Raw genomic sequence first — 27,135 nt, forward strand, 5'->3', positions numbered from 1 at the left:
ACAGGTCCTTGGAACTGAGTGTTTCTGAGTCCATGATTGACTTGGTTTTTCTGTCACAAGCTGGGCTTGAACTCAGGTCTCAGATGGGGAGAGTTGGGTGTTCTACCCCTTAGCCACAGAGGAGGTATAGTAGGACCCAAACGAAACACCCAAGGCAATACTCCAGGCAAAGTAGATTTAATATAAAAAAAGGTATTTTTTTGCACTTCAAAAATAATCCAACAAAAGTTCTTCTCAGAAAGAGGTATACTAACAGAGGTACAGTAAACAAAACAGGAGGACCAAACAAAATAACTCCACGAGGGGAGAAAAACAAAATAAAGATAACTTAGAAAAGCTTACTCGGAAAGACTCTGTGGGACACAGCAGGAGACACATAGCCAGGACTCAAAAACCAAGTGAGGAACAAGGGGAAAAAACACAGCTAAAATACTCTAGGGGAAACAAGGCACAGGTGACCTGGATAAAGCTAATAAGGACACACGAGGAAGAACTAAGGCAGAGGGGAACACAGATGACCTCTAGAGGCCCGGAGACAAACAGGAGGCAGGAAGCTGACAGTTACAGAAGGGAGATTGTCACTCCATGACCATCCCACTCTCAGGGACACTGCTGCTCATCTGGCAAAGGCTGAATGTTGCTCATCATGCCCTCAGAGATCTATTACAGCGCTCCTTCAGACACTGCCGCTAAAGTTACAATCCTCTGGTCTGATTTAATTTCCAAAGATTGAACAAGTAGGCCTAGGCAGGATGTTGAAAAAGTAAATTGTTGTAAATTAGCACTTCCATCCACTTTGAAAATAGAGATGGAGATATGTGATCAAATCTGACCTCTGGCACTTTCACAGTGAATAGGTCAAATTAGTAACTGTTAGGATGTCATTATTTTGGATTGGGCTGCTGCTGAGAACAGTATGTGATGAACTCCTTAGAGTGAATTATTTTGAATAAATCTGTATTGAGGACACTATATTACCAAAAGGCTGGAATATATGGTGACTATGATGCATTAACATGATAAGTTCTGACTGTTAACCAATATCCTTCCATGCCGCACACACACACACACACACACACACACACACACATTCACCCCTAGGAAATAATCCTTCCATCAATACAAATGTATATTTGATTACTTATGAAAAAGGCATATCATATCAGAATAAAGGATCATTTTCATCTAATGCACTGAATCCGTTTAATCGAGTGTTGTTTAGCTCCCTTTTATCTGCCCGTGGCTGCCTCTTGCATGGTTCCTGGAAACCTTGCATCATATCAGATGTATTCATTGTGTAACAGGATCAAATATATTACCAAAGCTTGTTACACAGATTTGTTTTTGAAAAGGGGATTTTTCATAAGAACTCTTACTCTGTCCAATTGTTCTGTATGAGTATAGATAAAGATGATTGGCATTCACTCACAGTCAAGACAATTTTTTTGTAATCATACCCCTTCACTTATCATCACTAAAGTTGGCCATTCCAGCTATCATGTGGTAGCCTACCCTCTCACACAATTGTCTAATGTAATGCAGAGAGCATAATACTCCTGTCTCCTTCCTTCCTTATTACTTTGCTCTCTTGCCTGCTGTTTATATCAGCTTCCCAGTCTTGTTCAATAAGTGATAATGTGTGTGCAATAAATCAAAAGGATACTGAATATTTTGTACACTATGTATTTTTCATATTGATAAATCACATACAATGTATATCCACAGGCAGATGTAAGCTGGCCTAGATCACTGTGAAAGTGTAAAGCTCCTTTTCATTCTCTCTGAGAGTAATCTTGATAGCATCTATTAATTGATTTAAGGAAGACGCTGTCAGCAGCATACCAGCAATATCCACACAAAGATAAAATGGTGTTCCATAGAAATATTGAGGTTTTTCATGGGGACTAATAGTGTATGAGAAAATCAAACAAGAGAAAAATACCTCTTCATCATTAAATCAGCTTTCTTTCCTCTCGCATGGACCGGTCACCTGCTAATTTGTTCTATACAGGACCCCAGAGCAGGTCTCAGGTCAGCCTATTGTTGAGATCACCATGACGTAGCAGTTGAGACTCCCACAAGATAGGGGATTAAATTAAATTACAAGAAAACAAGGGGAGTGATTGGGGACATTACCCTGTGTAGGGTGCCGTCTTTTGGACGGGACGTTAAACGGGTGTCCTGACTCTCTGTGGTCACTAAAGATCCCATGGCACTTATCGTAAGAGTAGGGGTGTTAACCCCGGTGTCCTGGCTAAATTCCCTATCTGGCCCTCATACCATCATGGCCACCTAATCATCCCCAGCTTCCAATTGGCTCATTCATCCCCCCTCCTCTCCCCTGTAACTATTCCCCAGGTCATTGCTGTAAATGAGAATGTGTTCTCAGTCAAGTTACCTGGTGAAATAAGGGTAAAATAAAAATTAAATAAAAAGTCATAGGAAAGGGAAAAGGAAGATGAGGAAAATCATTGCACATATCTGTTACATCACTCTGTTTCAGAAAGAGAAGGAGAGCATAAAAGAGAACCTGAAATGTTTATGATTAAGAATCCTTGTGTGAGTGTGTATTTAGGGGCTGCACCGATATGATTGAATGCATTGTAATCTGCATAGGCTGACAGAAGACAAGCGCTGGCTGACTACTGTGTAATGATGTGTGTTGGCGGACATCCACTACCAAGTTCAATCATCGCACAGACGCTTATGTGATGTTTCAATTCTCTCTATTTTCATGATGAAAGGAACACTCACTGTCAAAATGGAGAACATAGACCAGAAATCTATGCTAAATTCACCATATGAGAACTATCAAATTGTAATACAGTGCCTTCAGAAATTATTCACACCCCTTGACTTTTTCCACATTTTGTGTTACAGCCTGAATTTAAAATTGATTACATTTAGATTGTGTCACTGCTCTACACACAATACCCCATAATGTCAAAGTGGAATTATGTTTTTAGAATTGTTACAAATTAATTAAAAATGAAAAGCTGAAATGTCTGAATACTTATAAGGTGTTTTTTATTTTTTATACATTTGCTGAGGATTTTAATTTCTTTAATCAATTTTGGAATAAGGCTGTAACGTAACAAAATGTGGAAAAAGTCAAGGGTTCTGAATATTTTCCAAAGGCACTGTATTTTCAAGTATAGTGGTGGCTGCATCATGTTATGGGTATGCTTGTCATCAGCAAGGACTGGGGAGTTTTTTTAGGATAAAAATGGAATAGAGCTAAGCACAGGCGAAAAACTAGAGGAAAACTTCGTTCAGGTTGCTCTTCAACAGACACTGGGAGACAAATTCACCTTTCAGCAGGACAATGACCTAAAACACAAGGCCAAATATACACTGGAGTTGCTTACCATGATGACATTGAATGTTCCTGAGTGGCCTATTTACAGTTTTAACTTAAATCGGCTTAAAAATCTATGGCAGGCTTGAAAATGGCGGTCTAGCAATGACCAACTTGACTGAGCTTGAAGAATTTTAAGAATAAATGGGCAGATGTTGTACAATCCAGGTGTACAAAGCTCTTAAGCCTTGTTCACACTGCAGGCCTCAATGCTCAAATCTGTTTTCTTTTTCAAATTTTGGAATACTGACTGTCCAAACAGCAAGTTACAAGTGACCAAATCGGGTGTGTGTGTTCAGACAGCAGTTATTTGCTGACATGTCTACACTAGTTGTCATAGTAATGACTGGTGTGTGCACAGTGATGTAGGCCGATTGGTGGTGGTGTTTGTGCTTCCTATCGCTCAGAAGTTATGTAGCAAGCTAAGGTGACAACAATGCGTGCCATGGACATTTCCCAGTTGCTTTGAATGTTAAAAATCATAGTTTAAGAACACTTTTAAAGCCTCAAAAGGATTAGATGATCCAACTTTAAAGACTAGTCCTTTTTAGCTAGCCACTGTAGTCAACTAGCTAGCTAGGTTGCTGTTTAGCACATTCACTAATTTGTTTGTAAAGAATTAACAAGCTAGTTAGCTACCACAAAACTGTCATAGTAGCTAGCAAGCAACAAGATATGCCAAATAAGTCTAAAAACCACTTGAGTGCAAATAAATCAGTTTAACCATTCAGACAAGTCGTATAGCCAGGAATCAGATTTGTGTCTTATTTCAAACCACCTACGAAGGTGGTTTGAAATGTGGCTTAAAATACTTGATTTCATGTGCTTTTTGGCTGTTCAGACTGCAGGAAAAAGAACAGATTCGATTCAGATATGCAAAAAATAGGATTTGAGTCACTTCAAAACTGCCAATGTGGCTTTAGAGACTTACCCAGAAAGACTCACAGCTGTAATCACTGCCAAAAGTGATTCTAACATTTATTGACTCAGCGGGTTGAATACTTATCTAATCAAGATTAGTGTTTTATTTTCCATGAATACATTTCCCCCCCCCCCACTTTGACAGAGTATTTTGTGTAGATTATTGACAAAAACAAACTATTAAATCCATTTTAATCCCACTTTGTAACAACAAAATGTGGAAAAAGTCAAGGGGTGTGAATACTTTCTGAAGGCACTGTATGTAGTGAAGTGTACCCGATGCATCAATTTGTAGCACAGGTGTTGTTCCTCAGAGACTCAGTAATGATATAGAAGGGCACTAGAGTAATATAGGAGGCCACTAGAGTAAGTTATTTTCAGTCATTCAGATGAATGTGTGTGCTGTAGGGGAGCACTGTTATGAGCAGTCTGCAAAGATCTGGCCTGCACATGTAGCCTTAGAAGAGGCTGGTTATGGCACACTGAACAGCAGGGCAACTGGCTTCAACTGGCTACTGTATTGAATAATACATTTCATGTGACCTACATTCAATGGCCTTGTAAAATAACTTAATTGTCACAACAAATAAATCATGAATGAATGCAAAATCTATGCAAAATTTGTGCTGGTGTTTCTAAACTAAATACGTGTTTCATCAAATGCTGTTGCTTATATCAGAGGATAGGCCTTATGCTTTTTTCATGATGATGTACTCCAGCCATTTACATGTACTCATTTAGCAGATGCTCTTATCCAGAGCTACTTACATGAGCAATTAGGATTAAGTGCCTTGCTCAAAGGCACATCGACTTTTCACCTAGGGGATTCGAACCAGTGACCTTTTGGCTACTGGCCCAACGCTCTTAACCACTAGGCTACCTGCCGACCCATAATTAGATGAACTGCGTGCTATTTGCATAATAAGTTAATTACAAGCCAATTATGATTTAATAAGATCACACCTAGCCCAGACAGACAATCTGTTCTGCTTCCTTTGCATATCAGAAGACATACGACACAACTGGAAATCTACAGAAATCCCTGTCCGAAAAGTTAACTCCTGTAGAATAAAGACAATTATTTTAACTTGAGACTGTCAAACAGGCAATGCATAACCGTACTCTGCCACCAGGATGGTGGCTCGAGCATGTCTCTTGCGCTGTTTGGTCCTGACGTCAGCGAGATTGCCTGAGTGCGGAGCCCAAGTGCACTCTCCCCCTACATTGTGAGCTAAGTTAAACGATGCGAGCGCTCGCAGCCGTCGCCGCCGCCCAGTAGTTTCACAGCCCGCGGACCAAGCACGACACCGACGAAAAGAGACCGTGTGAGGGCAATATACGAAGACCAGAGCTTTTTTCAAACAAGTGTCAAACGTTATCGTGGGGGATTTTTTTAATGTTTTAGCTAGTTGCCGACAGAGCGCGAGAGAGGGAGAACGAGAGCGAGTCAGCCAGCCTAGAGAGGGATAAGGTATAAAGAGGGAAAATAATTGCTGGTATATTTCGGTCCTCGCCAACCGTTACTTTGGATATCAAGAAGATCAGAGGTTGTGTAGCCATGGGATGTACACTGAGCGCCGAGGAGAGAGCGGCTTTGGACAGGAGCAAGGCTATTGAGAAAAACCTAAAAGAAGATGGAGTCACTGCCGCGAAAGACGTAAAACTACTCCTGCTTGGTAAGATGCTTCAGGAGGAGGGGTGGCCCTCTCGGCTTCTTGGTTTCTTGTCCATAATCTGAAGTGTCCAAATCACACACACGCTTTCTGGTTCTATAGCCAGACGCTAATCTGACTATGAAAATGAATATAAATTAAAACCACAGCATTTATGTACTTTACAGCCCCTTGTCTCTTTTCATCCCTTCAGGGGCTGGGGAGTCAGGAAAAAGTACCATCGTGAAACAGATGAAGTAAGTGCCACGGTCTAGAAATTCTTTGCATTGAATGTGTGTGATGGATAGGCTACACATGAGAGGCTACACACACACACACACACACACACACACACACACACAGTGTCTATAGCTTGTGATCGAAGAGTATAGGCTACAGAGTGTTCTTTGGTCCGTCATATTTTAAAGTAATTATTACCTTTACTGGCGAGAAGCGCTTCTAGCCGTGTAATTTATTGGCTTAAACCAACAGCGTTGCGGGTTACGGGAAAATATCGATGAGCTGTTCACAAAAATGGTGCTGAAAACGGAACCTGTTTTGCCTACAGCTAATGCACTTTGGCTTTCACTGAGAGCTTGTCTGTCTCTACAATAAACCGTGCACTGACCAGTTTCGAGAATCCCTCTCTCAATTAATCTTAGTGGCATGTTTTATCGCACATATCTGTCCCTTGGCCCTTCATTCTTTGATCTCGCAAGCTGCTTTATCAAGTTTAGAGAAATAAGCCCCTAGGCTATATAACCGAGGTATAGAATATAGCCTAAGACTGGACACCTTTTGTGGGCGATATCTGCTGGTTTGAACGTTTGAGTGCTGTCAATGCCAAATTAGTTGATTCTGTGAAGTCAACCCAAGTGATAGAGTTGATGAATGTTGAAGATGATATTACATTGTTCTCAAATAGCCTACACACATGTAGGATTTCTGGTGGAATAATTGGGTGGGAACTTCACACGGCCATTTTTATTTGCCTGCCTCAAAGCCAACACCCTTTCTTTGCCGAATTACATGCCTTTAATCAATCAAATCAATCGTTACGCAATTTCAGACATTCATCTAATTAAGAAGTCTGATTAATGTTTTGATGGCTGTCATTATTTCAACTGTATGCGAGCATAGTGTGCGTCTTGGTCTCGGTTTGCTGTGGTGATGCATCTAGATGTGTATATATAAATATTGTCTCGAATAGATTCGTGAGCTCGTGTATGCCTACACTGGCACATTCTTAGTTTTGATTATGGTTTACACAACCTATAATAAAGAAAGGGAAATGTGTAGCTCAGTTGGTAGAGCATGGCGCTTCCAACGCCAGGGTTGTGTGTTCGATTCCCACGGGGGTCCAGTATGAAAATGTATGCACTCACTAACTGTAAGTCGCTCTGGATAAGAATGACTAAAATGTGACTGGGTGTCAGAGATTTGAAAAAGAATCGCCTCACATTTTCAAGTGATTGCAGGGCTGCTGCCATTTTCTGACACCTTCTGAGTAATTGCCGTTTGTGATTAAATAACATCTAATAGCCATAACTTTTTCAGTTTCAACTTTTTTACCACATGAATCGAAGTACCTATTGCATAATAATTTCAGGCGGTTTCGGTGGTGGACAGCGCCCCAAAGCCTGTGCTCAATCGTATCTCTTCGGACATTCTCGACTCTTTCCGTTGTTGCGATCTAGTTCTCAACCTTGAACCCGGAGCGGAATTTCACACCTCTCTGGTCGTCTCTTGGTGTTCAATGATGCGTTGTGTTGTAGTGATTTCCGGGGGCGGGAGGGTTTTTTAGGGTAATGAAATATTGTGTGGATGAAGGGCGGGTGGGTGGCGGGCGGTTGAATAAAGAGAAAACATTGCATAAAAAATCAATTGTATAATTCTTGTGGAATTCACATCTATAGGCTACATTGTCGTTTTTCTTTCATTATTTTTATCTGGCATTAAAGCCTAAGCTTTAGGACCTAACTGTTGCATGCCAAATACACACCAATTGCCAAATGCTTTTGGGAACGTTGGCAGAAAAAGTATTAGCGAAAAGCTGTGAAATGGAGAGATGAAAATAAATAGAAGGGAGGGGCAGAACAGTAGTCACATTTTTGGGAAAGATTTAAGTGGTAGAAGAGGATGATGGCGGTGCCGGCTACGTTATGTGTGATGATTGTGAGGCGCTATACAAATTCGACAGTCACAAGACCGGGACTTCAAAATGGCACGTCATGGGATCTGTACTGTTCAGATGGGTTAAATTGAATAGTAGCCCAACTGAAGTCTGGACACTGACTGTAGATCTATAACTTCGTAGCCTAGTATAATATTAACTCCTGCAGATCTAAGCATATCTTGCAGTACAATTATAGACCAAATGTAAATTGACTCGGGAACAGGAGTGGATAAATATATTTCAGAATCTTGAGAGAATGAATGCATGGTTAGGGATGTCTGTAAAGGTGCCATCGTTATCAGCATCATAAAAGCTGATAGTATTTTTAAAATCACACATAATATTCATCCAAGCCGAATGGAAATCTTATCAAAAACATGTTGGGTCGTTTTAACAGCTTTTAATTTCCTTAAAACCGGCCAAACTGATGTCATTTGGAAATTTGACCCGAAAATGTTTTCCCATTTCTTTTTGTTGAGTTATTTAATTTTCTCCCCAGTCCCTAAACATCTTTGCAACTAGAGAGAAACAGAGATGAAAGAGAAAACAAACTTTACCGATGTCAACTAGATTGAAGCATTCATTCTATCGATTTATGACATTCTGGTGAGCAGGGTTTATTTAGTCTTCAACAAGTAATGACAGAAGAGAAGCTGCATGTATCTAATTATAGACAAGTTGACTAACAAAATGTCAGAAATAAGCAGAAACATAGGCCCATCACATTTTTTTTTACGCCATCTGACCATACAGTGCATTTTCTATATTTGCGGGATAGGGTCGGGTGCGGGCCTCAGATTTTCACTTCATTACATAGTTGGGCGGTTGCGGATATGTTATTAGCAATTATGGGCGGGTGCAGGTGAACAAACAGCTGACCCACGCATCTCCATCGTGTTGCTTTTTTTTATAGGCTAATTTGTGGCATATGCAACATAATTTCATTATGAAGAAGAAACAAAATTGCATTTGATGCAAAAGTGAGTGAAAAATGATAAGGGAAGGTTTTAAGAGCAATTTTGTAACTACTCTAACCAAATAACATTTTATTTGTCACATGCTTCGTAAACAACAGGTGTAGACTAACAGTGAAACGCTTACTTACGGCCCTTTCCAACAATGCAGAGAGAAAGAAAATAGAGGGTTCTACATGGAACCCAAAAGGGTGCTACCTGGAACCAAAAAGGGTTCTACCTTGAACCAAAAAGGGTTCTCCTATGGGGACAGCCAAATAACCCTTTTGGAACCTTTTTTTCTAAGAGTGTACAGCCATGTTGATGTTTCCCGTAGTCCACGATCAGCTGGTCTCACACTGCCAGGTCTCTCACCTTCTCTCTATAGGCTGTCTCATTGTTGTCGGTGATCAGGCCTACCACCGTCGTGTCGTCAGCAAACTTAATGATGGGTAATGAAGTAATGCGCGGCCACGCAGTCGTGCGTGAACAGGGAGTACAGGAGGGGCCCCCGTGTTGATGGTCAGTGTAGTGGATATGTTGTTGCCTACCCTCACAATCTGGGGGCGGCCTGTCAGGAAGTCCAGGATCCAGTTGCAGAGGGAGGTGTTCAGTCCTAGGGTCAGTCCCAGGGTCCTTAGCTTGGAGGTTACTATGGTGTTGAACGGTGAGCTTTAGTCAATGAACAGCATTCTCACAAAGGTGTTCCTCTTGTCCAGGTGGGAGAGGACAGTGTGTAGTGCAATAGAGATTGCATCATCTGTGGATCTGTTTCATGGCTACAGATGCTAAAGGGTGCTAAAGGGGAAATAGTCATTTAGACAGGTTACCTTGGCATTCTTGGGCACAGGGATTAGGGTTGTCTGCTTGAAACATGTAGGTATTACAGACTGGGTCAGGGAGAGGTTGAAAATGTCAGTGAAGACACTTTCCAGCTGGTTGGCTCATGCTCCGAGTACGCGACCTGGTAATCAGTCTGAACGTTAACCTGTTTAAAGGTCTTACTCACATTGGCTATGGAGAGTGTGACCACACAGTCGTCCGGAACAGCTGGTGCTCTCATGGTTGTGTTGTTTGCCTCGAAGCGAGCATAGAAGACATTTAGCATGCCTGGTAGGCTCGAGTCACTGGGCAGCTCGTGGCTGGGTTTCCCTTTGTAATCCGTGATAGTTTGCAAGCCCTGCCACATCCAACGAGCGGCAGAGCCGGTGTAGTAGAATTCGACCTTGCCTGTTTGATGGCTCATCAGAGGTCTTAGCAGGATTTCTTATAAGCGTCCGGATTAGTGTCCCGCTCCTTGAAAGCGACAGCTCTAGCCTTAAACTCAGTGCTTAGCATCCGCTTCATCATACCACTTCTGTATTGAGCGCATCACTGGTACTTCCTGTTTGAGTTTTTGCTTGTAAGCAGGAATCAGGAGGATAGTTATGGTCAAATTTGCCAAATGGAGGGTGAAGGAGAGCTTTGTATGCATTTGTGTGTGGAGTAAAAGTGATCTACAGTTTTGTCTCCTCTAATTGCACAGGTGACATGCTGGTAGAAATGAGGTAAGACCAATTTCATTTTCCCTGCATTAAAATCACCGGTCACTAGGAGCGCCGGCTCTGGATGATCATTTTCTTGTGTACTTATGGCCCTATACATTTTACATTTACATTTGAGTAATTTAGCAGACGCTCTTATCCAGAGCGACTTACAGTTAGTGAGTGCATACATTTTCATACTGGCCCCCCGTGGGAAATGAACCCACAACCCTGGCGTTGCAAGCGCCATGCTCTACCAACTGAGCTACAGGGGGCATACAGCAGTGGAGGATGTGGAGGGAAGGACTGCTCATAATGGCTGGAACGGCGCTAATGGAATGGCATCAAACACATGGAAACCATGTGATTGATGTATTTGATACCATTCCAATGATGCAGCGCCAGCCATTACCACGAGTCCGTCCTCCCCAATTAAGGTGCCACCAGCCTCCTCTGCTATACAGCTCATTGAGTGCGGTCTTAGTGCTAGCATCGGTTTGTGGTGGTAAATAGACAGCTACATAAAATATAGATGAAAACTCTTTGTAAATAATATGGTCTACAGCTTATTCTAACTCAGGCGAGCAGAACTTCAAGACTGTCTTAATATTAGAGATCATGCACCAGCTGTTAACGAAATACACACCGCCCCTCCCCCCCTTGAGCTTACCCGAGGCTGCCGTTCGATCCTGCCGATGCGTAGAAAAATCCATGTCCTTGTTTGGCCACGACTCCTAGAAACTTAGGATATTACAGATCTTCAGGTCCCGTTGAAAGGATAGTCTTGAACGGAGCTCGTCCAGTTTGTTCTCCAGTGGTTGTATGTTGTTCGTCAATAGAACGGAGGGTAGAGGGGGTTTAAGAGTGGAGTCTGTTATAGCAGCAAAGGGGGGGGGGACCAACTCCATATTAATGCCCATGATTTTGGAATGAGATGTTAGACAAGCAGGTGTCCACATACTTGTCATAAGATAGAGGTATAGATGATAGATATCCACACACACAACAAAAATATAAAATTCAACATGCAACAATTTCAACGATTTTACTGAGTTACAGTTCATATAAGGAAATCAGTCAATTGAAATAAATTCATTAGGCCCTAATCTATGGATTTCATAGGCCCACCCACTGGGGAGCCAGGTCCAGCCAATCAGAATAACTTTTTCCCCACAAAAGGGCTTTATTACAGATATAAATACTCCTCAGTTTCATCAGCTGTCTGGGTGGCGAAGAAGATCCCGCAGGCGAAGAAGCCGGATGTGGAGGTCCTGGGCTGGCATGGTTACACGTGGTCTACGGTTGTGATGCTGGTTGGACGTACTACCAAATTCTCTAAAACGACGTTTGAGGCTGCTTATGGTAGAGAAATTAACATTACATTCTCTGGCAACAGCTCTGATGGACATTCCTGCAGTCAGCATGCCAAATGCATGCTCCCTCAAAAGTTGAGACATTTGAGAGAAATAAGCTTTTTGTGCATATGGAACATTTCTGTGATCTTTTATTTCAGCTCATGAAGCATGGGACCAAAACTTTACATGTTGCGTTTATATTTTTGTTCAGTATATCTATCTATCTCATTACATGACCAAAAGTATGTGGACTGCTCATTGAACATTTAATTCCAAAATCATGAGCATTAAATGGAGCTGGTCCCCCTTTGCTGCTATAACAGCCTCCACTCTTCTGGGAAGGCATTCCACTAGATGTTGGAACATTGCTGCGGGGACTTGCTTCCATTCAGCCACAAGAGCATTAGTGAGGTCGGGAACTGATGTTGGGCGATTAGGCCTGGCTCGCAATCGGTGTTCCAATTCATCCCAAAGGTGTTCGATGGGGTTGAGGTCAGGGCTCTGTGCATGCCAGTCAAATTCTTCCACACCGATCAACAAACCATTTCTGTATGTACTTCACTTTGTGCACAGGGGCATTGTCATGGTGAAACAGGAAAGGGCCTTCCCAAACTGTTGCCACAAAGTTGGAAGCACAGAATCATCTAGAATGTAATTGTATGCTGTAGCGTTAAGATTTCCCTTTACTGGAACTAAGAGGCCTAGCCCGAACCATGAAAAACAGCCCCAGACAATTATTCCTCCTCCAAACTTTACAGTTGGCACTATGCATTGGGGCAGGTAGCATTCTCCTGGCATCCGCCAAACCCAGATTTGTCCGTCTTACTGCCAGATGGTGAAGCGTGATTAATCACTCCAGAGAAGGCGTTTCCACTGCTCCAGAGTACAATGGCGGCGAGCTTTATACCACTCCAGTCTACGCTTTGCATTGCGCATGGTCATCTTAGGCTTGTGTGCGGCTGCTCGGCCATGGAAACCCATTTCATGAAGCTCCTGACAAACAGTCCTTGTGCTGACGTTGCTTCCAGAGGCAGTTTGGAACTCGGTAGTGAGTGTTGCAACAGAGGACAGCTATTTCGCGGCTGAGCCGGTTGTTGCTTCTATACGTTTCCACTTCACAATAACAGCACTTACAGTTGACCGGGGCAGCTCTAGCAAGGCAGAAATTTGACAATTGTTGGAAAGGTGGCATCCGTTGAAAGTCACTCAGTTCATCACTAAGGCCATTCTACTGCCAATGTTTGTCTATGGATATTGCATGGCGGTGTGCTCGATTTTATACACCTGTCAGCAACGGGTGTGGCTGAAATATCAGAATCCACTGATTTTAAGGTGTGTCCACATATCTTTGTATTTATATATACACACACACACACATAAACAAAAAAAAAGATTCTATAGGTTGCAAGAATTTTGTATAATAATTTAAAAACTCTCAAGTTTTGAATCCGGCATGGTTTTGTGTATCAGTTCATAAACCGTGCCATGGAATCAGTACATCGAAATTCTCCTCCCCACTATTTTGCAACCTGTATGGCGCAGCTGTCAAGTTTTTGGTCCTTAAATGAAACTGGTATACTTTTTTTATTTTTCACAATCTTATTTCGCCAATTTTGGTCTTTAATGCAGAGCCGACAAACAAGTTCCTTACCTTCAGGGTATTTATTAACTAACTAACAAGGCACAGTACAAGGACACAGGAGCACATGGGGTAGGATGGAGATTTGATGGCTTGTAAGGCCAGTAGGTAAGTTTGTGATACAACCAAAACAAACAGCAAATGCATCCAACAAATTTGTAGTCAGAAGCTTGATGTAGTCACTGCGTGCTATGAATATGGGACCAAACACTTTTTACTACTTTAATACACAAGTGAATTTGTCCCAATACTTTTGTACAAAAGGTGCTGTAATTTCTAAACGGTTCACCTAATATGGATGAAAATACCTTCAAATTAAAGCTGACAGTCTCTACTTTAACCTCAGTCATTGTATCATTTCAAATCCAAAGTCCTGAAGTACAGAGTCAAAACAACAACAAATGTGCCACTGTCCCAATACTTTTGGCGCTCGCTGTATATACAGGCAAGGAAGTCAGCATTATGCAATCTTATTAACCCATGGAATGGAACTTACTTAAACTCAGGCACGTGGGCCACCAAAAACACTGAACACATGGAAATGAAGCGAGAGGACTGGAGATTATCAGAGTGAGTTCAGGTGTGGTGAGTTGGCAGGAGAGTGGGCGTGTCCAGAGGGTAATTAGGGAATTGGTGAGATGGCATGAACCTTCAGAACAGCTACCCCTGCTTTTTTTTGTAAGTGAAGCGTAGATGAATGGGGAATGGGAGCATTAGTTTTAAAGCCCAGCTAATGAGGGATTTAATTGGATGAGAATGCAAGACTGTGAAATCTCTAGCCAGCAGTGATTACAATACAGAATAATATGTTGCTGCAGGTGCAATGGAAGCATCTCTGGAATGTTGGTGTGTGTGTGAGAATAAATCGGTGTGTTTGTTTGACCTGAGAGGAACAACATCTAGGGCTTGATTATCACACCACGCTTTTCAAGTGAAGGTGTGAAACCATGTCTCTCTTTGTGTTTGTTTGTTTTCTGTGTGTCAGAGAGAGATGTGGACAGAGATTGAGAGGGACAGAGAGAGAGAGTGAGGGTGGGTGCTAATATTTGGAAAGCAGAGTGCATGCAGTAGTGCACATAAAAATAACTTTTGTGGTTAAATTCCCATGTAACCAAAAAAATATAAAGCTAAATGGGTTTGCATTGCATTTTCAACTCTACTGATGGTTTTGTCAGAAAAACTGTTGCTTTATATAGTAAATGTACCCACTCTGGTCTTGCCACATGCGCTCTAGCCAACAGCTCTCAGATACAGTGCGGGTAGGCTAGCCTACACAATGAGATTCTTATGGATAAGCATAAGATATTTTTTATTTGTCAAACGGCAGCCAAGCATCGATCATCCTGTCACCAGAATTAGACCCTCAATATTTATTGGAAAGTAGCATCAAGCTCATCACCTTGGACTTTCACCAACCTGTGAAGTTCATCATAACTTATTTCATCTGTAGCCTAATAAACTGCATTGTTCCCCGAGTGGTAGTGGGAGGACCACACAACACATCGTGTGACTCCAAGTAAAAAATTATGGTTAATATATCAAAATTTGCTTTTAAAGACGTTTCCACCGCCATTCCTTGCATTAATTTTACAGACACCAAAAAAATCCCACCATATCAAACAAACAAATTGTCTGTTTTCCTGTTTCCATCAGCCCAGTTGTGGCTTTTTTCATGCTTCAGGTAATTAATCTGCATTAAATGGTTGAATGGAAACCTGGTGTAATCAGTTACTCCCCAACCCTGCCGAGGGCTCTGTGACGTTTTGTATGTGTAAGAATGCCTCGATGATGTGTGTGCGACACTGCGTGCATGTGTGTATTTTGATTTATTTGTGATTTATCACTTGCACATAAGGGGCTTTGTAAATCATGTTTGGATGTATTAGTAGTGCCCTTGCAGTTTATTAAATGATTGGATAAAGGAAAGGAATTGCTGACATTTAGAGTTTAACAGCATAAAGTGGAGATATAGCCTATATCTACATTGGTATTTTATTAGACCTGAGTTAACTGACATGATCTTTGAAGTTCTAAGGGTAGGGCAGTCTGATGACTCTGCATGCTTATATTGGTCACATTAACTATGTGTCCTCCTCTTTGATTGGACTGTGATGTTCATCACAGCAGTCCCCGCTATTCTCCTTTCAAAATATGACTGAGTTTGTTAGGGAAAACAGTAGGAGAGGTTTTAGATAAATAAATAAAAATAATAAATAATATGCCATTTAGCAGACGCTTTTATCCAAAGCGACTTACAGTCATGTGTGCATACATTTTTACGTATGATAGATCATTCAGAGTGGTAGACAGGCCCTTTCTCTCTCTGAAAACATTCAATTTAATTTCAACAACAATGTAAAACATTTCCATTTCAATAAAGTCAATTGAATTATACTGAACACAAATAAAATGCAACATGCAACAATTTCAAAGATTTTACTGAGTTACAGTTCATATAAGGAAATCAGTCAATTAATTCATTAGGCCCGAATCTATGGATATCACATAGATTACATACACGTCGATCCAGAGCATCCCAAACATGCTCAATGTCTGGTGAGTATGGAAGAACTGGGCCATTTTCAGCTTCCGGGAAGTGTGCTCTGATCCTTGCGACTTGGGGCCGTGCATTATCATGCTGAAACATGAGGTGATGGCGGCGGATGAATGGCACGACAATTGGCCTCAGGATCTCGTCACAGTATCTCTGTGCATTGAAATTGCCATTGATAAAATGCAATTGTGTTCGTTGTCCGTAGCTTATGCCTGCCCATACCATAACCCCACCACCACCATGGGGCACTCTGTTCACAACGTTGACATCAGAAAACTGCTCGCCCACACAACGCCATACACGTGGTCTTAGGTTGTGAGGCCGGTTGGACGTACTGCCAAATTCTCTAAAACGATGGAGGCGGCTTATGGTAGACAAATTAATATTAAATTCTCTGGCAACAGCTCTGGTGGACATTCCTGCAGTCAGCATGCCAATTGCACGCTCCCTCCAAACTTGAGACATCGGTGGCTTTGTGTTGTGTGACAAAACTGCACATTTTAGAGTGGCCCAGCACAAGGTCCACCTGTGTAATGATCATGCTGTTTAATCAGCTTCTTGATATGCCACACCTGTCAGGTGGATGGATTATTTTAGCAAAGGAGAAATGCTCACTAACAGGGATGTATACACATTTGTGCCCAACATTTGAGAGAAATTATTTCAGCTCAACACTTTACATGTTGCGTTTATATTTTTGTTCAGTCTATATTGAAGAGAGTGAGTGAGTTAGTGTGTGTGATGTGCTCACAACAGTCCAAGCTCAGCCTTTTTATCTTCTATTGATCTTCTGAAGCTGTTGAACTTGATTATGTATGTTTGTCAAACATTTCCTCAGCCTATCTGTCTGTATTAGTCTCCATGGTTCTCTGGTCTCTGTTCTGCTCATTAGCAGACTCTGTTGTGTGAGGCAGTCCCAAATGTTCTCTTTACCTCCATCTGTGGTCCAGCCTCTCACACACACACACTACAGCCCTGCACGTGCATGAAATGTAGGCCCGAGCCCTACCCATGCCTGTGACGTTCAGGCCCTACCATGTCGGGGCCCAAATTGCTTCTGCCAAATTTAAGGCCCGGCCCTTCTTGAACCCAAAATCAGAAATAACTTTCTCCGTTAGTATATCCATTAAATGCTAGTCTCTATCTGTCCCCCGCATGGTCCCCTCCGTTCTGTGTGTGTGAGAATCCATAGCAACGGCTCTGCTTTTGTGAGCCTGCTTAATGACGAGATGTGAAATAGCTGTTAGCTAGCTACTTTTCATCAGTCTAAACTCTGACAAAACTCATAAAACATTATTGTTTTCTGTGAAATAATTTCAACTCAGACAATGTTTTAGTCTAATATTTGACGAGGTTGAAGCTCTTCCAACTCCATGTTATGATCTTAGTAAGATAGGACAGTACAGAGACACTGCGCAGCAGAGCAAGAGCAAATGGCTCAGCCTCAAAATGTAAGTGATCAATTGAGTAATTCTTAAAAATTATACCTGAGCCTGGCCCGTACCCTAGTTATTGATAATTTTAAAAAATCATTCCCTTCCGGGCCCTAACCCGATGTAGTGTCGGGGCCCGTCGGCCTTGGTTCTGTTAGCAGAACTCTAACACACACACACACACACACACACACACTAGTCATCAGCATCCACCGCCAGTATTTGTCATCCTAAAACATCCACAGGAAACCACAATCTTAAAATAGTGACACAAATGTTCGTCAAAAAACTATTTTTCAGTGGCAATTGACGAGACGAAATAGACCCAGAATAAACTATAACTACACTGAACAAAAATAAAACACAACATGCTACAATTTCAAAGATTTTACTGAGTTACAGTTCATGTAAGGAAATCAGTCAATTGAAATAAATTCATTAGGCCCTAATCTATGGATTTCACATGACTGGGAATACAGATATGCATCTGTTGGTCACAGATACCTTTAAAAAGAGGTAGGGGCGTGGATCAGAAAACCAGTCAGTATCTGGTGTGACCACCATTTGCCTCATGCAGTGTGACACATCTCCTTCGTATAGAGTTGATCAGGCTGTTGATTGTTGCCTGTGGAATGTTGTCCCACTCCTCTTCAATGGCTGTGCGAAGTTGCTGGATATTGGCAGGAACTGGAACACGCTGTCGTACACGTCCATCCAGAGCATCCCAAACATGCTCAATGGGTGACATGTCTGGTGAGTATGCAGGCCACGGAAGAACTGGGACATTTTCAGCTTCCAGTAATTGTGTACAGATCCTTGCGACTCTGTGCATTCAAATTGCCATCGATAAAATGCAATTGTGTTCGTTGTCCATACAGTGGGGGAAAAAAGTATTTAGTCAGCCACCAATTGTGCAAGTTCTCCCACTTAAAAAGATGAGAGGCCTGTAATTTTCATCATAGGTACACGTCAACTATGACAGACAAATTGAGGAAAAAAAATCCAGAAAATCACATTGTAGGATTTTTAATGAATTTATTTGCAAATTATGGTGGAAAATATGTATTTGGTCACCTACAAACAAGCAAGATTTCTGGCTCTCACAGACCTGTAACTTCTTCTTTAAGAGGCTCCTCTGTCCTCCACTCGTTACCTGTATTAATGGCACCTGTTTGAACTTGTTATCAGTATAAAAGACACCTGTCCACAACCTCAAACAGTCACACTCCAAACTCCACTATGCCCCTTTGACTTGGCTGTGCGAGTAAAATGTGTATTTGATTGTGTGCGAGCTGAACATTCATTACATGGTCACCTCACTCAAAATTTTTAAAACTGCCTATTTTATGGGCAGCTACAACCATGATTTGGTCAAACAGTAAAGTGCATTATGATAACCTCATGATTCCTGTAATTAAAGTGTGCCCACACCCTGGGCCTGTTTGCTGGGCCCTGTTCTGCTGTAATGAGTGAGCCACTTTATGTTCCCTCCGGGAGAGAGAAAAAAGGCTTCTGATTGTATAACATTTCAAAATCCAATTGCGGGAAACACATAGCTATGGAAGCAACTACTGTTGTTCTCAGCTTTCTGTGCGTTTACTTTTTATTTGTCATCTCTTAATATTGAGCTCAATAGCAACTATTTTACAACCAAGGTATTTGATATGGCTTTAAGATATGAAGCGCGCGAAATGCGCAATTGCGCATCGCCCATTGCGAGTGCATAGGGTAGCAGGGCTACAACTGCAAAAAAATATGGGACATTACATTTACTGTTAGATTAATACATGACTACTAACAGTGGGTATTATATTTAGTGTTAGTGAGCTAGCTAATGTGTTTTGAGTTTTCACTTCCTTGTGGTGAATAAGCCCCAAAATAAATTAGCTTATTTTAACAGTAAAATATAACAACAATACCCAAATGTTAACTCACAATTCATGACAATCACTGGATTAGGTTGCACCACAAAATATCTTGAATCATGCATTCCTGCTTGGACCTGTTAGATGAAACAACTTATGTATTGACTAGTCTACCATCACAGTAGTCTATTACACAGTCTAAAGCACTGCAAATGACTTTATAAGGTGAATGATAACAAATTTCTTCTATTGCGTGACGCCTAAAAATAAATTGGTATCACCAAATCATGGGCTGGTGCCACTGAAAAAGTTGGTGGCACTGGGGAAAATGTTAGGCTGGAGCCCTGTCAAGGGGTGTGATTTTTAATCTGCTGTTGGCTGTTGGGAAGAAAATCATGCGATAGGATGTTATGCAGAAATATATGTTGATAGAACAAGGCTATGTATGTTGGTGCACATGAAAGTCAGTGATTTATGTTTACTATACAGTACCAGTCAAAAGTTTGGACACACCTACTCATTCAAGGGTTTTTCTTAATTTTTACTATTTTCTACATTGTAGAATAATAGTGAAGACATAAAAACTATGAAATAACACATATGGAATCATGTAGTAACCAAAAAAGTGTTAAACAAATAAAAATATATTTTATATTTGAGGTTCTTCAAATAGCCACCCTTTGCCTTTATGACAGCTTTGCACACTCTTGGCATTCTCTCAACCAGCTTCACCTGGAATTATTTTCCAACAGTCTTAAAGGAGTTCCCACATATGCTGAGCACTTGTTGGTTGCTTTTCCTTCACTCTGCCATCCGACTCGTCCCAAACCATCTCAATGGGGTTGAGGTTGGGGGATTGTGGAGGCCAGGTCATCTGATGCAGCACTCCATTGCTCTCCTTCTTGGTAAAATAGCCCTTACACAGCCTGGAGGTATGTTGGATCATTGTCCTGATGAAAAACAAATGATAGTCCCACTGAGCCCAAACCAGATGGGATGGCGTATCACTGCAGAATGCTGTGGTAGCCATGCTGGTTAAGTGTGCCTTGAATTCTAAATCAATCACAAACAGTGTCACCAGCAAAGCACCCCCACACCATAACACCTCCTCCTCCATGCTTTACGGTGGGAACTACACATGCGGAGATCATCTGTTCACCCACACCGCGTCTCACAAAGACACAGCGGTTGGAACCAAAAATCTCAAATTTGGACTTGAGGCCGAAGGACACATTTCCACCGGTCTAATGTCCATTGCTCGTGTTTCTTGACCCAAGCAGGTCTCTTCTTATTATTGGTGTCCTTTAGTAGTGGTTTCTTTGCAGCAATTCAACCATGAAGGCCTGATTCACACAGTCCCCTGTGAACAGTTGATGTTGAGATGTGTCTGTGACTTGAACTCTGTGAAGCATTTATTTGGGCTGCAATTTCTGAGGCTGGTAACTTTAATGAACTTATCCTCTGCAGCAGAGGTAACTCTGGGTCTTCCATTCCTGTGGTGGTCCTCATGAGAGCCAGTTTCATCATAATGCTTGATGGATTTTGCGACTGCACTTGAAGAAACTTTCAAAGTTCTTGAAGTTTTCCGCATTGACTGACCTTCATGTCTTAAAGTAATGATGGACTGTCGTTTCTCTTTGCTTGTTTGAGCTGTTCTTGCCATAATATGGACTTGGTCTTTTACCAAATAGGGCTATCTTCTGTATACCCCCCTACCTTGTCACAACACAACTGATTGGCTCAAACACATTAAGAAGGAAAGAAATTCCACAAATGTACTTTTAACAAGGCACACCTGTTAATTGAAATGCATTCCAGGTGACTACCTCATGAAGCTGGTTGAGAGAATGCCAAGAGTGTGCAAAGCTGTCATCAAGGCAAAGGGTGGCTACTTTGAAGAATCTCAAGTATAAAATATATTTTGATTTGTTTAACACTTTTTTGGTTACTACATGATTACATATGTGTTATTTCATAGTTGTGATGTCTTCACTATTATTCTACAATGTAAAAAATTATAAAAAATAAAGAAAAACCCTTGAATGAGTAGGTGGGTCCAAACTTTTGACTGGTAGTGTAGGTTAATGAGGCAATAAAAATGTGATGTGACAAAAATATGACTAAAAAGAAAAGGAAATTTAGTTGACTAAAATGTCATTTTGACAATAACTAGACTAAATAATTCCTCAAATGACAAATGTGACTAAGACAATGATATTTTAGTCATAATGACTAAGGCTAGACTAACTCTAAAAAAATAGTGCCAAAATTAACAATGGTATACCATAGTGCCCTCCATCTTAGTGTAGAACACACTTCATAACTTAAACCTTCTTCCTCTAAACCAGCTGTCTCCTCTCTATATCAGAAAAAGCGATTGTGTTCATGTTTAAGGTTAAACCACCCCTAGCTTCCCTCCCGGTGTAACCTGAAAGGCCACTCTTTCTGATGCAGAGCCAGTGATAAAAGGAGAGCAACAGACACAGAGCTGAGAGAGTTCAGAGCACCCTCCACTGAATTACTGCTGTCAGAGGAATCAATAGCACTGGGCTGTATTGACACAAACACTCACTGTGGATCTCATTGAATATGCAAACTTGAAGGTTTTATTATACAGCTGTCGTTGTGTTTTACATCTATTTATGAGCCTGAATAACAGCTACATTCATATCTGTACTCCGGTCACATGCTAATATGAACCTTAGTTTTCCTATTTCCTAATAGAAAGTCTAGCTATTGAACACAACAGAGATGGTTCCCTTTTCTTGAGTATAGAAAAGAGAACTGTGGAATGAATGGGTTCTATAGAACGTCCCCAGGACAGTCCCAAATGTGAATTGAAATCGAGCTACAATGTAGTGCTAAAATGACAAGCTTTGGAACAGTGTCGAGAGCAGACTGTGTGTGAAGACGTGGGAGTGTGCAACCAGCATGCTTTAGTAGGAGCTGATTTGCATCAATGACTCATTTCTATAGGGACAATACAAATGAAGACCATAAAATGTCATTGTGTGTGTTCTCATCCTGATGGCCCAGGAAAGGGACACTCCCTTTCTCTGCCTTCAGAGGAAACTGACTCACTGAGCTAAGCCAGAGAGGAAGAGGCGAAACAAGAGGGTGCACTCCAATCAAAATCTGTCCACGCGTGAACACACCGATTCTGCTTAATAAGCAGACCACCTGCCTTCCCGCCTTTGGGACAATGACTCCCATTGTTAGAGCGAGAGACGAGACCATCTTGTCATTATATACAGTATCTCTGGCTAAGCTGAGTTGTGAAGCACTGTTCGGTACGCTCAGTCTGGTATATACTGAACTTCCCCTGCTTCTGCTTATCCTTGTCACTAAGCTCTGGAAACTCCCCCATGCCTACTCTATCTGTTTTGGTGTCAGGCACTATGTCCGCTCTCATCTCTTGAAAGTCTCGCTTTTCTCCTAGACACTCTTTATACACTCGCCCTGCTCTCGTTCACTCTCTGTTCCCTCTCCTCCTCCTGTTTCTCTCTTTTTCTTTGGCTGCTCTCTCGCTCTCTGGGCCCTGTATCTCTGTAGTCTCTCTCTGTTCCTCATTCGGTGCCACTTCCACACTCAGCGTGGGGATGCTAATCGCGTTAAGAGGGCCAGTCCAGCTGCCTCTGATGACGTGATTGGAGGTGACTGACTGGAGCAAGAACAAACAAGGGCCAACCGGCCCGGCTGCACCATTCACAGACCCTTACTGTAATTTTCCCACCATGAGGCCTGGCGCGGTGGGGGTAGGGGGTTGGGGATGCTGATCCGCTCTGGCACGTAGGTTTGCCTCCCTACAGAGCAGGTTTAATTTAGGGCTCAGACGGCAGAGAAGAGGGGGAGGGGGAAGGGTGAGAGCATTCGAGGATGGACACGTTAACTCAAGTGTTACATAACGGGAAGTCACAAATTGAATGTAGCCTATGTATTTGTCTCACACCCGCAGTCGCCATCTAACAGTGCCATGCTCGCCACACATTGGCTGAGCTCTCTTTTGGTTGTGCGTTTGTTTGCTGGTTCAGTGACAGACACCCAGCGCTGCAGAACACTGAAGCTCATGGTAACATACAGTATCTCTAGATAGCTGTCCTTCTGTTGCCATATCATGCCCTGTTTGCATCCACTTTGCATTAGCTACCGTCATAGAGAGAGAGACATGCATAACACAGGGCAAAGACCATGTGATCTAATTATATCCATGCTTGAACTACTTAAGCACAGTGTAGACAAACATTTGACATCACATCGGACCACAGATCATCACATCACATCAGAACTCAAGACCTAGGGAGAGTTCAGGATGGGATTTTTCCAGCCACTTGAGTCCTCTTAACCTTTTCCCTAAGGGGCCTCGGTGGGTTTTCAATGGGTCAGGGAAGATCACAATAACACAATCTTTGTTCACATTTCAGGCCAACAATGAATTCAACTAGCACTAGCAGTTTATAGCGTTTATCGAATTGCCGCTGCTGTTAAAATGTTGTCTGTAGTGGGGCCCCTGGCTTTTTTTAGGTCTGAGAGGAAAGAAGGTGGAGAAGCCATGCTTCAAATAAATCTTAAGCTGTTGAGCCATTCATGGTCTCACTTGATTACAGCGAGATATTAATCAGGGTTCGCTTGAAGAGTGTTCCCTTGCGTGTATCTGCACTGCATTATAACGCACAATAATCATCAGCATTCATTATGTGGACAAATGTTTTTCTTGTGCCTGCCTGAGTAACTGCAGTTCACATGAGATTTGTAGCAAGGAGCTCTATTACAACGTAGTCATACAGTGCATTCGGAAAGTATTCAGACCCCTTCACTTTTTCCACATTTTGCTACGTTACAGCCTTATTCTAAAATGGATTAAATGAAATGTTTTCCTCCTCAATCTACATTTTACATTTCAGTCATTTAGCAGACACTCTTATCAAGAGCGACTTACAGTTAGTGAGTGCATACATTTTCATACCTTTTTTCATACTGGCCCCCCGTGGGAATCGAACCCACAACCCTGGCGTTGCAAGCGCCATGCTCTACCAACTGAGCTACACACAATACCCCTTAATGACAAATTTGCTCCAGAGCGCTCAGGACCTCAGACTGGGGTGAATCGCGCAGACAGAAATAAATATCTCTCTGGGAAGCGGAGGTGTGTGTTTCATGATTAAAAGACTCATGGTGTAATTGTAGTAACATACAGGAACTCAAGTCCTTTTGTTCACCCGACCTAGAATACCTCACAATCAAATGCCAACCGTATTATCTCCCAAGATAATTTTCTTCGGTTATAGTCACGGCCGTGTATATCCCCCCTCAGGCCGATACCACGACGGCCCTCAAAGAACTTCACTGGACTTTATGCAAACTGGAAACCACATATCCTGAGGCTGCCGGGGATTTTAACAAAGCAAATTTGAGAACTAGGCTGACGAAGTTCTATCAACGTATCGACTGTTGTACTCAGGCTGCTAAAATCCTCGACCATTGCTATTCGAACTTCCGGGATGGTTATATGTCCCTCCCCCGCCCTCCTTTTGGCAAATCTGACCACGAATCTATTTTGCTCTTCCCTTCCTATAGGCAGAAAAAACAGGAAGTACCCGTGCTAAGGACTATTCAACGCTGGTCTGACTAATCGGAATCCACGCTTCAAGATTGTTTTGATCACGCGGACTGGGATATGTTCCGGGTAGCTTGCGAAAATAATTTAGAGGAATACACTGAAACGGTGACCTTGTTTATCAGGAAGTGTATAGGTGATGTTGTGCCCACTGTGACTATTAAAACCTACCCTAACCAGAAACCGTGGATAGATGGCAGCATTCGCGCAAAACTGAAAGCTCAAACCGCATTTAACCATGGCAAGGTGACTGAGAAAATGGCAGAATACAAACAGTGTAGCTACTCACTCCGCAAGGCAATTAAACTGGCAAAACATCAGTATAGAGACAAAGTGGAGTCGCAATTCAACAGCTCAGACACGAGACGTGTGTGGCAGGGTCTACAGACAATCACGGACTACAAAAGGAAAACCAGCCACGTCGCCGACACCGACGTCTCACTTCCAGACAAGCTAAACACCTTTTTCGCCCACTTTGAGGATAACACAGTGCCATCGGCGAGGCCCACTACCAAGGACTGTGGCCTCTCCTTCTCCGTGGCCGACGTGAGTAAGACATTTAAGCATGTTAACCCCCGCAAGGCTGCCAGCCCAGACGGCATCCCTAGCCGCGTCCTCAGAGCATGCGCAGACCAGCTGGCTGGTGTGTTTACGGACATATTCAATCTCTCCCTTTCCCAGTCGGCTGTTCCCACATGCTTCAAGATGGCCACCATTGTTCCAGTAACCAAGAAAGCAAAGGTAACTGAACTAAATGACTATCGCCCCGTAGCACTCACCTCTGTCATCATGAAGTGCTTTGAGAGACTAGTCAAGGATCATGTCACCTCTACCTTACCTGTCACCCTAGACCCACTTCAATTTGCTTACCGCCCCAATAGATCCACAGACGATGCAATCACCGTCACACTGCACACTGCCCTATCCCATCTGGACAAGAGGAATACCTATGTAAGAATGCTGTTCATTGACTATAGCTCAGCATTCAACACCATATTACCCTCCAAGCGTCTCTGGACTTCCTGACGGGCCGCCCCCAGGTGGTGAAGGTAAGAAACAATATCTCCACTTCGCTGATCCTCAACACTGCGGCCCCACAAGGGTGCGTGCTCAGCCCCCTCCTGTACTCCCTGTTCACCCATGACTGCGTGGCCAAGCACGCCTCCAACTCAATCATCAAGTTTGCAGTAGTAGGCTTGATTACCAACAATGACGAGACAGCCTTCAGGGAGGAGGTGAGGGCTCTGGGAGTGTGGTGCCAGGAAAATAAAGGAGACTTCAGGAAAAAGCAGATGGTGCACCGCCCCTATCCACATCGACGGGACCACAGTGGAGAGGATCGAAAGCTTCAAGTTCCTTGGCGTACACATCACTGACAAACTGAAATGGTCCACTCACGCAGACAGTGTGGTGAAGAAGGCGCAACAGAGCCTCTTCAACCTCAGGAGGCTGAAGAAATTTGTCTTGGCACCTAAAACCCTCACAAACTTTTACAGATGCACAATTGAGAGCATCCTGTCGGGCTGTATCACCGCCTGGTACGGCAACTGCACCGCCCGCAACCGCAGGGCTCCAGAGCGCGGTCTGCCAAATGCATTACCGGGGGAAACTACCCGCCCTCCAGGACACCTACAGCATCCGATGTCACAGGAAGGTCAAAAAGATCATCAAGGACATCAACCACCCGAGCCACTGCCTATTCACCCCGCTATCATCCAGAAGGCGAGGTCAGTACAGGTGCATCAAAGCTGGGACTGAGAGAATGAAAAACAGCTTCTATCTCAAGGCCATCAGACTGTTAAATAGCCATCACTAGCACATTAGAGGCTGCTGCTGCCTATTGAAATCACTGGCCACTTTAAGAAATGGAACACTAGTCACTTTAATAATGTTTACATATCTTGCACTACTCATCTCATATGTATATACTGTATTCTATTCTATAATATTCTACTGTATCTTAGTCCATGCCGCTCTGTCATTGCTTGTCCATATATGTATATATTCTTAAATTCCATTCCTTACTAGATTTGTGTGTATTAGGTATATGTTGTGAAATTGTTAGATATTGCTTGTTAGATATTACTGCATT

At 42.5% G+C, this 27,135-nt stretch overlaps 1 protein-coding gene across 2 annotated transcripts in view; it reads left to right on the forward strand.

Annotated features, from left to right (window-relative positions):
* Positions 1-5,500: 5,500 nt before the first annotated feature.
* LOC311134775 (guanine nucleotide-binding protein G(o) subunit alpha) overlaps positions 5,501-27,135 on the forward strand; it is a gene marked incomplete at its 3' end in the record, with an annotated part of 162,661 nt that continues 141,026 nt past the window's right edge. Inside the window, exons 1-2 of one of the 2 annotated variants that reach the window (XM_084168555.1) lie at positions 5,501-5,955; positions 6,146-6,188. In XM_084168555.1, coding sequence (XP_084024681.1) covers positions 5,838-5,955; positions 6,146-6,188 — 161 coding nt within the window. In that variant the 5' untranslated portion in view covers positions 5,501-5,837. The remainder of the gene's footprint in view (positions 5,956-6,145; positions 6,189-27,135) is intronic. The other variant, XM_084168556.1, reaches the window with a different exon arrangement.

Source organism: Coregonus lavaretus (genome assembly GCF_964263955.1).
Source record: "Coregonus lavaretus genome assembly, chromosome: 9".
NCBI lineage: Eukaryota > Metazoa > Chordata > Actinopteri > Salmoniformes > Salmonidae > Coregonus > Coregonus lavaretus.